General features: G+C 34.8%; 1 protein-coding gene across 8 annotated transcripts in view; it reads left to right on the top strand.

The window, feature by feature from the left end:
* LOC143225771 (four-jointed box protein 1-like) overlaps positions 1-13,403 on the top strand; it is a 32,788-nt gene that overhangs the window by 14,921 nt on the left and 4,464 nt on the right. For 6 of the 8 annotated variants that reach the window (XM_076455753.1, XM_076455751.1, XM_076455755.1 and 3 more), the window contains exon 2: positions 10,361-11,357. In XM_076455753.1, the coding sequence (XP_076311868.1) occupies positions 10,541-11,357 (817 nt within the window). In that variant the 5' untranslated portion in view covers positions 10,361-10,540. Of the gene's footprint in view, positions 1-4,452; positions 4,591-8,931; positions 9,803-10,360; positions 11,358-13,403 lie in introns of those variants that run through there. The other 2 variants (XM_076455752.1, XM_076455750.1) reach the window with 2 other exon arrangements.

The raw sequence follows: 13,403 nt of genomic DNA on the forward strand, positions 1-13,403 counted from the left end.
ACTCTGAGTATATAAGGTAGCAGTTGCAATCGAAAATGTCATTTGTTTCTTGCATAGAAGTGCCGTATACGAGTGTGTTTATTATATATGATAACACAATAATAACTTTTATATTCCACAAGTTTTGAGCATATTCCTCAGTTCGAGAAAAAGAACCCCAGTCACGAAAAACCGACCCAAATTTAGGGCAAAAACGTCAGAGCCGACAAAATAGTCTAAAAACGTTCCTTCTTCTAATTGAAAAAGTATATTCTCATAAGTGAAATCTGTAAAATTCCTTGTCAGGAACATAAACATAGAAGTAAAGGGGACTGATTTACGTGTGGCATTTGTATGTGTTGTCTGCCTTTGAATTCATGCTTGAATAAAATAAATTATGTTAATTGAATGTGAATAAATTATGCTGAAAGTGAAAAAAAAAAGTAATGAGAAGGACAAGTTATCTGAGAAGTGAAAATCAGTTAAACTAGAAGAAAGCAAGATGTATGATATTGATTCTGGAGAATATGGGAACGCTGAAGCCTCTAAAACCATTACTGCTATATACAACTATATCTTTTTTATATTTAATAAATTTTAAATTTGAAAAAAAAAGATTCTGAAAAGTAGAATCAAGCAGTTTATTTCTACCAATCATCGCCTTCCTAGACTTAATATTTCCAAATCTGGTGCGACGCTTAGATGGTCGTTTTTTTTTTTGTGACCGGGATCTTAGTTAAGGGTTTCTTATAACTGATTGCGTTTCAAGATTCTCAGACTTTTAGCAATATTTTAAAAAATTTTAGTCCTGTATATAAAAGTTATTAACTTTTATTTGTCACACGTCAGATTTCTGGTAATTATTGTCTCTCGCTGGTACGGTGGTATGTCTACGGATTTATAACGCTAAAATGAGGAGTTCGATTCCCTTCGGTGGACTCAGCAGATAGCCCGATGTGGCTTTGTGATAAGAAAAATACCATTATCAATTACTATTGTTATAAGTAGAGCTTAAAAGGATATCTCGTGGTATAAGCAGAATTATTACAAATAGTAGTTACTATTTTTGAATGGACTCGTTATTTTCTGCATCGCTATGTTAAACGTAAGTTATCCAATGTGTCATGTATTGCGCACAGGGAAATAGACATCTGATATATTTTTTACACATTTTCAAAATTGAATGATGTAAATGTTCTTTGCGCAAATTAATTTTCGCAATAAGCAACAAATCACAAACGTTTTATCTTGAGAAAAATCAAGATGTAAGACTGTGTAAAAGGCAAGACATCAGATGTGTAGCAGGGTCATTAGTGTTGACACTGTGTTGAACAAGGACTTACTTGTCCAGGCCGTGTGACAGTCGCAGGACCGCCTGGTTAGATGATTGATTACACGGATCGAGTTAATGCTTCTGTCGCTACGATCCGTACTGTTTTCGCTCTCAATTTTTCTAAGATTTCAAACGATCGGTCATTTTAGACGTTTCCTTTCATTTGATGTTCGGTTCACTTATAAGATAATAAGGAAAAGTAAATGACAAAGGAGACATTGTTTGCAGTAACCTGTTGACATTCAAAATGTTTCCTGATAGGTTCTTACAAGAATAGAGAAGCAGAACACAAAATGTTGGTTCTCAGTGATACTCTGGTTATTTGAATTCTATCTGACTATTAATGACAAAATGCCCAATTTTTATTCAGAATTAAAGTTGTCAGAACAAAATTACTATTGCTCAGCGCTCAAGGAAAGCCGCTGTACTTAGGGTTAAACACTCAGTTGTAAAGATGTATTTAGCAAATCACATATTGGAACACGAACCAGCAAACCATTTAATACACATTCGAGGTTAAGCGATTTGCCATGAGTACACTTCCTCTTTAACTAGCTTTACAAGCAACGTTTCGTGGAAAATTGGTACGGTGATCATAGATTACAAGGTCCAGGGGATTGCCTTCTTGTCGTATGGGTAGAATTAAGTTCCAAGGGACGGGAATCTCGCCCGTGGCGCTTTGCACATTTGGGCTGGTTTCGTTCTAAGCGTAGACGTTTATTTGAATCATCGCCACTGTAAAACATCTTTGTTGCAGAATATGTGAAATACGTGTGAAGAAAAGAAGTTACAGATGTGGTTGATTTAATATCACGTGACTAGAACATAAATCTTGAACATCTATTTCATCACATGTTATTTATATATATTTCTATTTGTTTTTTAACCACGTAGTTATTAACTGGTAAGGGAGTGGCAATTAAGTTGAAAGTTGTTTTGTAACGTCATTAACACTAAAAGTGTTAAGTGTTGTTGCTATTCGAACACCACATCAAACACGATTAAATATAAAACATTATAACAGACTGTTTAGCAGTCAACCTATTTACTACAGAACGTTATATTTGACAAAGACTCTGGTATATAATAACGTGTTTAAAAGTTAATGTAGTATATATACATTGTATTTAACAGAATATGTGGCATTAATAACGGTGTATTCAGCTGTGAATTTGGTATGCAATAACGTACTTAACAGTGAATGCAGTATTTAATAGTGTTTGTTTATAGTTAAGCACAAAGCCATACGGAAGGGCTACCAATGTTATGCCCACCACGAGTATCAAAATCAGTCTTTTGACGTTACAATCCCGAGATTTACTGTTGAGCTACTGAGCTATATTTGATAGTGAATGTGGTACACAATAACCTTATTTTTAATAGTAAATATGGCATTTACTATCATCATATTTAACAATGAGCGATGTATATGCAATAACGTTATATTTAATTACAAATGTGAAGTACAGTATAATTATATTTTTAAAAACGAGTAAGGTATACAATAACGTTATATTTAACTGTAAATATGGTATACAATAATATTGTATCAAATGATGGATGTGATTATAATGTTGTACTTATTAGTAACTGTTCTACACACTACAATGTTACGTTTAACTATGAATGCGATACATCGTATAACGTTGTATTAGTAGTGAACGCAATGCATTCGATAACGTTATAATTAACCGTGAATATAATACACCCCATAATAATCGATTTGGCAGTTAGTATAAAGCGCATAATAAGGAATAACCGTATTAAAGTGAATGTAATAGTCGTAATTATGTTATATTTAATGTAACATATTCATATTTGATAAATATTTAATGTGAACGCAATACGCATAATAACTGCATTTAACAATGATTCTAAAATCCATAATTATGGCAAATAACGTGACACACGCCATAACGTTATATATGATAGTAAATGTGACACACATCGTACTTGTATACGAAAGTGAATGTAATACACACCATACCATTATATATGGTATTGAACTTGATGTATACTGCAAGGTCATATATTGTAGTAAATATGATACACATATACACAATAATGTTATGTTTGGCAAGCATGTAAAACATACCATAATTCTGTATTTATCAGTGGACGAGCTAATTCATGAATAAGCTAATTCTTGTTTTCTAACCACATTTATTGCCATAAGCTGAAGAAAATCGAAATGTTAATTTTCTGCGCTGTTTTCAAACTTATATTTATTTTTATCGTATTTAGTACTGACTTGCTAAATCCTATAAAAGTTTGATTTTTCCGATAAACAGGTACTTTTTTAATCCAGCTTCTGTCCCTGTTTTGAACAAACGATTTTCGAATCACATAATAGGTTAGCATCCACTTTTAAATGTGATTTGCATTCTTATAAATGGTTTCATATTATTTCTCCAAAATAATTTTTTTTTAAGTATTGCCCAGTAAGTGGTGCTGGAGCCGAGCTTTCCAGGAGTGTAAAATCAATCTTCTTACAAGCAGGGAAAATACAGTCATAAGCCTCTCCTTCTGAGAGATGCGTTCTATTTCAGTATCCATATTTACATTTCACGGCTCTAGTCAATCCTCTATTTGTATAGGATTCATTTTCGCACAGACAGTTCCTTGGGTCATGTCGGTCGAATCCTGGGTGAGGCTTGTCTTAGGAACTATTTCGGTTTTGTACGCGTATGAAAAGGTTTACTGTCAGCCGGGAATGAAAGGAAACGAAACACTCCTCTTTGTGTCACCTCAACCTGTCTTATTTGTTCAGAGTCAGGACAGTACACCCTGCACCACCTGCACACAGCAACAAATTCTGGTGGACTGTAAGCTGTTCTAGGTAATGGATTTCTTTCCCCGTTCCCCCATTCTTCTCTTGTGTTCTCACTGAAAGTGCGCTGTGGGAGGTCAAAAGATGCAACCAAAAGCACTTTATACAGGGTAGCGTTGTTGTAGAAGACAAATTGAACATAAAAGACCCTGTCAGTTAGCCCTGGGGTTCGGGTTTGCCGACAAACGACAACGGGAAGAAATATAGTGAAGCAACAGCCATCTGTTAGTCCAGTATATATCACTTTAAACTTCAAGTTTAAACAAGCCATCATTGTTTCAGCACTTACAGTATATATTCAGCACGCGGACTGGACTCCAGGAGCGTGATTATAGGCATATCATATCGTTACTCGTTCTTGGTGAAAATAACAACACATGTTTTAAAATAAGAGAGGGGCTTCATTTCAAACCACATGTTGGAAAGACGACGTCTGCATGGAATATCTGTAAGTTAAAAATTGAGAATGTGATTAGTTGTTTATAAAAATCGAACATAATGAACAGTAAAACCAAACTTTTACAACATCCCGCCAGTTCATACGTTAATTATCAGTTATGTAATCAGTTCATTACATTTAAGTTCAGTTTATTCTATCCAGACTATCTCTTTGAAAGGTTAAGTGGGTGGTAGATAAGAGAACAGAGGAGAATGATGTCTATTTTTCATTTTTATCTGCTATGTTTTCAACTAATGACATATCATCAACAGGGCTCTAACCCTATTATTTTCTTGTTCCCTATACTGTAATATGCCATTACTTTAACACGTACTTTATGACCGTCGTAATTGTGGGGCTACAAATTGTGACAAAAGAAACGAAAACAATTTTGTAAGATATTAAACTAATGACATAAACCAGTTTATTGCTATTTCAGGAAATGAGTTAATAAGACACTTATATAAAGAGTTTGAAAACATTTGACAGCTTTTTTATTTAAATTTATTAAATTATATTCATATGACACTTGATTTGTTTACTGCTACTGAATAAATAGTATTAATGGGTTACTCCTGTAAAAAGTTCGAAAATACGTTTCGTTCGAGAATGTCATTCCTGGCTTCTTGATATTTCTATTTAACCTTTCGTTTGTGGATTGTGCAAATTTGCCTATCAACCCATGCGCAAATATTCGCGAATTTTTGCGATAGACCATTTAGAAATGTTGCGCGTAAAATGCTTGCATTTCATGATGTCAAACGCAGCCGTCTACGCTAGCATTGATCGTATTATGTCAACTGCAGTTGAAGAGTTAAAAATACAACTTGCATTTTTTTGAAATTACATATTGTTCTTTTAAAGCGTTTCTTGAACATTCCTGTACTTCGTGCCAGATACGAGCTGCAAGGGAACTTAAAATCAATTTACATTCTACTAGTGGTCGAAAAACGTGGTTATAAGACTAAAGTTCAGCGCCCTTGCCCCGTCTTAGAGATACTATACGTCCTATTTCAGTATCCGTATTTACATTCCACGGCTCTAGTCAAACGTGTATTTGTATAAGATTCGCTCTCGCACAAAAAAGTTGTTTAGGCCATGTCGGTTGAATCTTGGGTGAGGCTTAGATTAGGAATTCTTTTGGGTTTGTAAGAACATGAAAACGTTTACTGGTAGCCAGGAATGAAAGGAAACGAAACAATCTTTATTTCTCCTCAGTCTATAGCATTGGTATAAGAAGTTTAAAGTAAGGAAACTGGTGTTCCTCTAATTTCGTTTCTGGCTTTTGTTTTCCAGTGTTGGCCGTACTAAAGGAACATTTTATATTATAATTTCGTAAAAATGTCTGGGAAAGAAAAAAAATGATAAAACGTTAATCAAAAATATCCATAGAAATGGCAAAGAAATAATCCATAGTTAATGATAAACTGCCAATTGGTAATTTAATACATTTTGTTGTCTATAAAATAATGACTAGTCATCCGTGAGGGTTAAGCAGAAAAGTTTTAAATCAATGTATATTCTATGTTGATACAATTTAGGATTTAATCGACATATGAACAAATGAATAAATGCATGTGTTTATGTCAACTAACAATTAATTAGACTCATCAAGACAACCGAGTAGTTGTTAAAAAGTTTTCTGTGAACTTTCGTTATATGCAAGTGTGAAAAAAAACAACAACACTTACACAATACTAAACACAGACAACAAAGCCTGGATACTTCATATAGCTTCAATTGTATTTATATAGTTTTACAGCGGAGACTCATTAGTTACGCAGGACCTTGTCCTCTCACTTTTTTCCTCAGCACTGACACGCAGATGCTGGTCTTCCAGCATTAGTGTGCTTTAACATACGCTTCAAACTGGAGTTCGAACAGGATGTGAGTAATATTTCATTATCTGTGCACGTGCACCACTTCCCATCAATAATCACGTGTAAAACTGCTATGAAGAAACTCGAACTTCATCGCCGATGTGTGAGAGACTAGTATCTCCCTTCCTTCTTTTCCCTAACTCTGAAGTTAAGGTGCAACTTTCAAGTGGTGTTGAATTACAAGCATGCTCAGTGGAGAGCAAATGAACCTTTAACGTTTCTGTAAAGCGTGTTAGAATCATCGTAAGAACTTTCTCAGAATAGCTAGAAGTCGTTAAAATGCGAGTATTCTCCTTACATTTCCTTACTTTATTTTCCAACATTTCCTTGTATAGTGTATGCTTTTATCTTTATCTTTAAATAAATGTTTAATTCACAAATGCAGCTGCAGGACCTGTTGTGAAAGTAATTCGGACTACTAGTGTCTCACATGTTAGCGGCTCACAAATTATTAATTGTAGAAACAACTGTGCAAGTAATTCGAACTAACAGTATTTCACTAGTTGTTAGCTCTAGAATCAATTGCACAAGTAATTCGTGCAAGTAATTCGAACTACTGGTATTTCACTAGTTGTTAGCTCTAGAATCAATTGCACAAGTAATTCGTGCAAGTAATTCGAACTACTGGTATTTCACTAATTATTAACTGTACAGTCAGTTGTGCAGTAATTTGAACTACCAGTGTTTCACTAATTATTAGCTGTAGAATCAGTTATGCGAATAATTTGAACTTAGTGTTTCATACGACAGTGCTACGCTAAAAATTAGGTTTAAAATCTGTTGTATATCTGATATGAGTTTTTCACACAACAGTGCTACAATGGAATTTTCTGTAGTTAAACCTCTGATATTTCATATGGTAAGAAACTAATTTTGAGCTTTACCACAACTCAAGAACAACTACCAGATTCCGTTCTTTATAACCAACGAAGTGAAAAGTGAAATTCGAGATGTGTTATTTGTATTAAGGAAGAGCTTTGTGGGCAAGCCCCACCTATCTCAGTTTAACTGTTCAGAAGGCATTCCATAGTGCAGGATCTCTAAACGCCAAATTTAATAGTTTGGGAACTTTTGTATAAATAGTAGTAAAAGTTAAAAAGTACTGTTTTCTCTTTTATGTTTCATGTACACATCTGAAATCAGAAATATTTCCCATGAGGCTAACGCACTTTGTTAACCCACACTGTCTGGCATAATTCTTGTTAAACATGTCTGCCTATTTTTTTAAAACTGTATTTCTTCCTAACTGAGATATATTAATGTTAATTTTGATATAGAATTTTCTCCCTTTGTTCGTAGAGATGCGTTAACAAATTTGTTACGAATCTTTTTATAACTAGTAGTGTGAGTTCTTTCTGATAGTTTGTTGAGTTACATAAAATAGTTTTTTGAGAAAACTTTAACGATAACTAATAACAAAAATTAACTACTGAAAGTAACAGTAAACAGAGAACAATACCAATGAAAACAATGAACGACAACAATTAAAACAATAATAAAACAAAAGACGACCAAATATTTGTAGCAAACGAAAAACATAGGCAGATACACATCAAAAGTTGACAAGAAAATTGTACCAAACTAAACTATTGTGTTTGAGTATCAAACGTATCTGTTGCACTTGACTAAGTGCTCACACAATTAAACTATTCGTATTGTGATGGACCAAGTGACTGCAGAACTAAACTGCTGTTTGACTGAAGGATTGTATAAATAAACTCAACTATTGCGTTGGTCAAAGTGATTGTGCTACCAGATATAACTATTGTGTTTGACTGAGTAATTGTACAAAGGTAGTACGTTGAAAGAAACACACCATTCTTAAATTAAAATTTTTTGAGTGTGGTAATACAAAGTAATCTTAGAGTTAGACACCCAAGGCCGGTTACCAAACAACTTTGCATTGTTATGATATGAAGAACTGAAACACAGGACCAGTTAAAAAACATTGCATTGTTGTTACTCTGCTTTTTTTTTTTGAGTTAAACATAAACCTGCACAAAGGGCTATATGTGCTCTGCATATCAAAACTCTGTTTCAAAACCCGTTGTAAGTCCACATACATATCGCTGTGCCACTGGGGGTCTTGCGTTGTTCTAATCTCAGGAACTGACACCAGGGCCAGTTTAAAAACGATTTTACGGTCGTCTGCGATTTAGAAGCTGACACCCTATGCCTGTTTCAACTTGTCCTCTTCTATAAAATTATATAATAAAGTTGCGTTAAAACTTGAAGCTCAGTTTCAATTAATAGATAATAAACTTCATTGGAATAATGTAGTTTTCGAAGCGGTATCTCAGAATCTACGTTTGTTAATCTGTGACACACTTATATTTTGCAGTAACTGATCCGTGCTAGAATATCGAGTTACTGCAAAATATAAGTATATCACAGATTAATGAACGTAGATTCTGCAATACCGCTTCGAAAAATACATTATTTCAATAAGGTTTATTGTCTATTAATTAAAACTGAGCTTCAAGTTTCAACACAACTTTATATAATTTTATGTGTGTTTGTTTGTTTGTATTTCGCACAGAGCTACTCAAGGGCTATCTGCGCTAGCCGTCCCTAATTTAGCAGTGTAAGACTAGAGGGAAGGCATCTAGTCATCACCACCCACCGCCAACTCTTGGGCTACTCTTTTACCAACGAATAGTGGGATTGACTGTTATATTATAACGCCCCCACGGCTGAAAGAGCGAGCATGTTTGGCGCGACGGGGATGCGAACCCGCGACCTTCAGATTACGAGTCGCACGCCTTAACACACTTGGCCATGCCGGGCCTGTATAATTTTATAGAAGAGCACAAGCTGTAACAGTGTGTTTGCTGAACTTCTTTGAACAACAATATTTATTATTCCTTAACTGAAATATTTGAAATTACCATATTACTCTTGTTGACACTTCTCACAGATGTTTACTCTAAGCATGGTGTTGGATGTTTCTCTGAAAGTGCTTTACTGGAACTTTGCTGTAAAATGGGAACCATTAAGACTTTCCTCGGTTACGCACCATGAGTGTATGTTGAAACTCACTTCATTAAGTTCTCTCTCGGATCCAACAGCGGGAGGGTGTACTGTAAATATGCACGTGGCGTTACGTGTTGAAGTACTCGCTTGTCGACATACTTTCAAGACGCTTCCTTCATCACAAATGTGAAAGTTCTTCCTTTTCCACAACACTCTCAAATTGCTAACTTAAGCACATATAAACTTGCTCTCTAGTATTGTTTATGTAGTATGTAATTTTGTTTTGTTGTACTTTGAAAATAAGTTTATGTCTAAGATTTCAGAACTTGTGTAAAGTACATCACGAAAATCTGAAGGAAAAAAAACAGGTAGGTGATAGGATAGGCAAGAATAACTTGATAATTTCTAATAAACTAACAACAAGCTTTGCGGCAGCTAATAATTAGAAAAGAAAACACATAATTAATATATTAATTCAGCATCATGCAAATAGTGTTGGATGAAAGGGTGATATTTCATCAGGAAAATGTATTGTTGTGGTGTCAAGGGCGTGTTGGTGCCCGATAGAAACAGCTGCACGTGTTGTAATTTACATAAGGTTCATCGTTTAGCAAATATAGAACTACAACATAGACATCTTGTGTGAAAAGGTTTACCTTAACTGTTATTTACAAGTAACCAATTGTTAAAAACTAAAGTCGGGCTATTTTTACGAGGTGGTCTTAGATGAATGTCACATGTAGTAATTATAAAGTATAATTGAATCAATACAGTGATGTATCTTTTAAATAAATGCACTTACGTTTACTTGAGGATATGAGTAGGCACAAAAAAAATTAAAAGTGATTTGGTTAAAAAATTTTTTTATTTATGTGCCATAATTGAAAGATCTTGCATTAGTGATGGTTTCACTGCCTTTCTTGCAGAAAATGAAGGCAGAGCTGTGGAAGTGAACTTGCACCTTCCCTGAGGAATGCTCATCCCACCTTTTCTATTTTATTGTCGGATTCTCGAGCGTTTGAAGATGCGATGAAATTTTTATCTTCAGCTCCACCACATTATGGAACACTAACACTAGAAATCAGCTAATCCTGTGCGTCTTCACCATGAAAGTGTACACGGTGCATAAGTCTCGTGTGATGGCGCTAATTTTAGCGCTTGTTTTAGGCTGTTTGATAGTGTGTATGCTATCAGTTCAGAATGAACAGACAGGATATCTCCGAAGTGTAACTTATTTCAGACATCAAACAGCGGGGAATCATAAAGGAACTACTCGAAAGTTACGGGATTTTCTCGGTTTCTTCTTACGCTCCGAAGGTTCCGACGTAGACGATGGGTCATACAGAATATCTCGACAGAACAAAAACACAAATTACTTTCGTAAAACTCAAAGAGATACACAGAGTCTTGATGAAGAAGAAGATGACTTCGAGGAGTATGGTGAAGAAGACATCATTGATGAAGATGATGATACAAATGAAGAGTATGAGGAAGATTATTATGATGAAGATGGAAATCCCCCGAACCCAGTGTTTAAACAGGGAGATTTTGATTATTCAAACATCACGTTTTTTCATAGTTTATCCCATACCCCTTACGACACTGTTACAGTCAACGTCAGCGATGTCGTTTCGGTAACAAATATATCGGATTTGCCAAAGCATTTTACACTAACCTCAGAAGTTGTTAGAGTATCCACAAACGTCAACCAAAAACTGGCCCATGTAGCTCTTTTAACCACTACAAGCTCAGCGTACAACAACACCTTAAATGTTTCAGAAACGCCCAAGTTTTGTGTCCCGTTTCAAGTCTCCCTCAAAGTAAACAATATGAGAAATACAACTCTTAAAAACAACGATGGGATCCCACTTGTAGATAGCGCCATCTATTGGTCGCAAGAAGTTGAAAACATCGAACCCAAAGGTACGATTCAGTTTAATATGAAAAACATACACGATTTTGCTTACAGTGACATCTATGTTTATAAAGGTTTTAATTATAGATAACATCAAATGAATAAAAATATACGTGAGCAGTTATGTCTTTATTCAAGCTGAAAACCATTAACAGAAAGGTTAGAAGAACAGATACAGATATTATATATGTGTTTCTTTAGCGTCTTCTTTACTTGAAACTGTGATTTTATTTTCAATCACTACTTTAATTTCCCTTAAATTGTAGTCTTAGAAATATATGAAATGTTTAATGTTTGCTTCTTGCACTTGGAATGGGAACAAATATATTGTCATAAGCCTGTGAATGAGAGACTTAAGATGATAATCTCTTAACGCAGGGACAGTCGGAGTTTTAACCACTATATGGGTACGAGAGTACGTTCTAAAACAGTATTCAGTTTGGTTTGTCTCATGAGTGAAAAGCTAAGTTCCAAATCAGGAGTCATTCAGGTTTCTCCAAACCACTACAGGGGTATAAGGGTAAGCTTTAGAGCAGAAGTCAGTTTTATTTTAACCACTAAAAGAGTATCAGGGTACTAAAGCGGTACTCAGTATGGTTTGTCTCATCCAGTATATGAGTACGAGGGCAAGTTCTAAAGTAGGAGTACATACAGGTTTTTTTTAACCACTATAGTGGCACGAGATTAAGTTCTAAAGTAGGAGTACATTCGGGTTTGTTTTAACCACTATAGTGGCACGAGATTAAGTTCTAAAGTAGGAGTACATTCGGGTTTGTTTTAACCACTATAGTGGCACGAGATTAAGTTCTAAAGTAGGAGTACATACAGGTTTGTTTTAACCACTATAGTGGCACGAGATTAAGTTCTAAAGTAGGAGTACATTCGGGTTTGTTTTAACCACTATAGTGGCACGAGGTTAAGTTCTAAAGTACGAGTACATTCAAGTTTGTTTCAATCACTACATTGGCACAAGGCTAAGTTCTAAAGTAGGAGTACATTCGGGTTTGTTTTAACCACTATAGTGGCACGAGGTTGAGTTTTAAAGTAGGAGTACATTCAAGTTTGTTTCAATCACTACATTGGCACAAGGCTAAGTTCTAAAGCAGGTGTACATTCAAGTTTGTTTCAATCACTACAATGGTAGAAAGATAACCCCTTACACATGGATCAGTTACGATTGTCCTAACCCCTGCTTTTATAGAAGGGTATTTTTCAATGCAGGAGTCACTCAGGTCTCTTACTTGAGTAAGAGGATAATCTTTTAATCAGGGGTTATTTTAGTTTTATCATGACAACTACTTAAGTGTACGTAAGGCTAGTCTTGGCCATATAATGGGCAGCAGTTTTTGTTCGAGATTATGTACATAACTGTTACTTGCGAGACAATATATTTCCATGGATTTATTTAGTTTACGGTATAGTGTTAAGGTTTTGTTTTCCAGACCTGGGAAGAAGTTAGACTTAAGACACTGTTACGAGCAACCAGAACGTTTTCTACTTTCATATATTTTGACTTTTGTTTCGAGTTAACGTTATTGACATTTCTACATTTCATTCTAAAATAGCTGTTTGAATAACTTATTAATTAATCCAGTTGACCAACCTTTAACAGCTGGAAAGCTGCTATAAAGTAAACAGTTATTGAGTGTGTGAAAGCTGCTATAAAGTAAAGGGTTATTGAGTGTGTGAAAGCTGCTATAAAGTAAAGGGTTATTGAGTGTGTTCATCACACTTCACTATTTCCAGAACTCTTCATTCACCAAATCCTATAATATCTTATGTGGAGCTAGTTTACCTGTGCATGGTTCTAAAGAATCCTATAATATCTTATGTGGAGCTAGTTTACCTGTGTATGGTTCTAAAGAATCCTATAATATCTTATGTGGAGCTAGTTTACCTGTGTATGGTTCTAAAGAATCCTATAATATCTTATGTGGAGCTAGTTTACCTGTGTATGGTTCTAAAGAAGGGAAACTACAAAACTAGTTAACTATTATATTGACAGATTTATGTGTTTGTGTAAACGAAACGTTGTTAATTATGACATAAACAAT

Source organism: Tachypleus tridentatus, chromosome 9, assembly GCF_004210375.1.
Source record: "Tachypleus tridentatus isolate NWPU-2018 chromosome 9, ASM421037v1, whole genome shotgun sequence".
Lineage (NCBI taxonomy): Eukaryota > Metazoa > Arthropoda > Merostomata > Xiphosura > Limulidae > Tachypleus > Tachypleus tridentatus.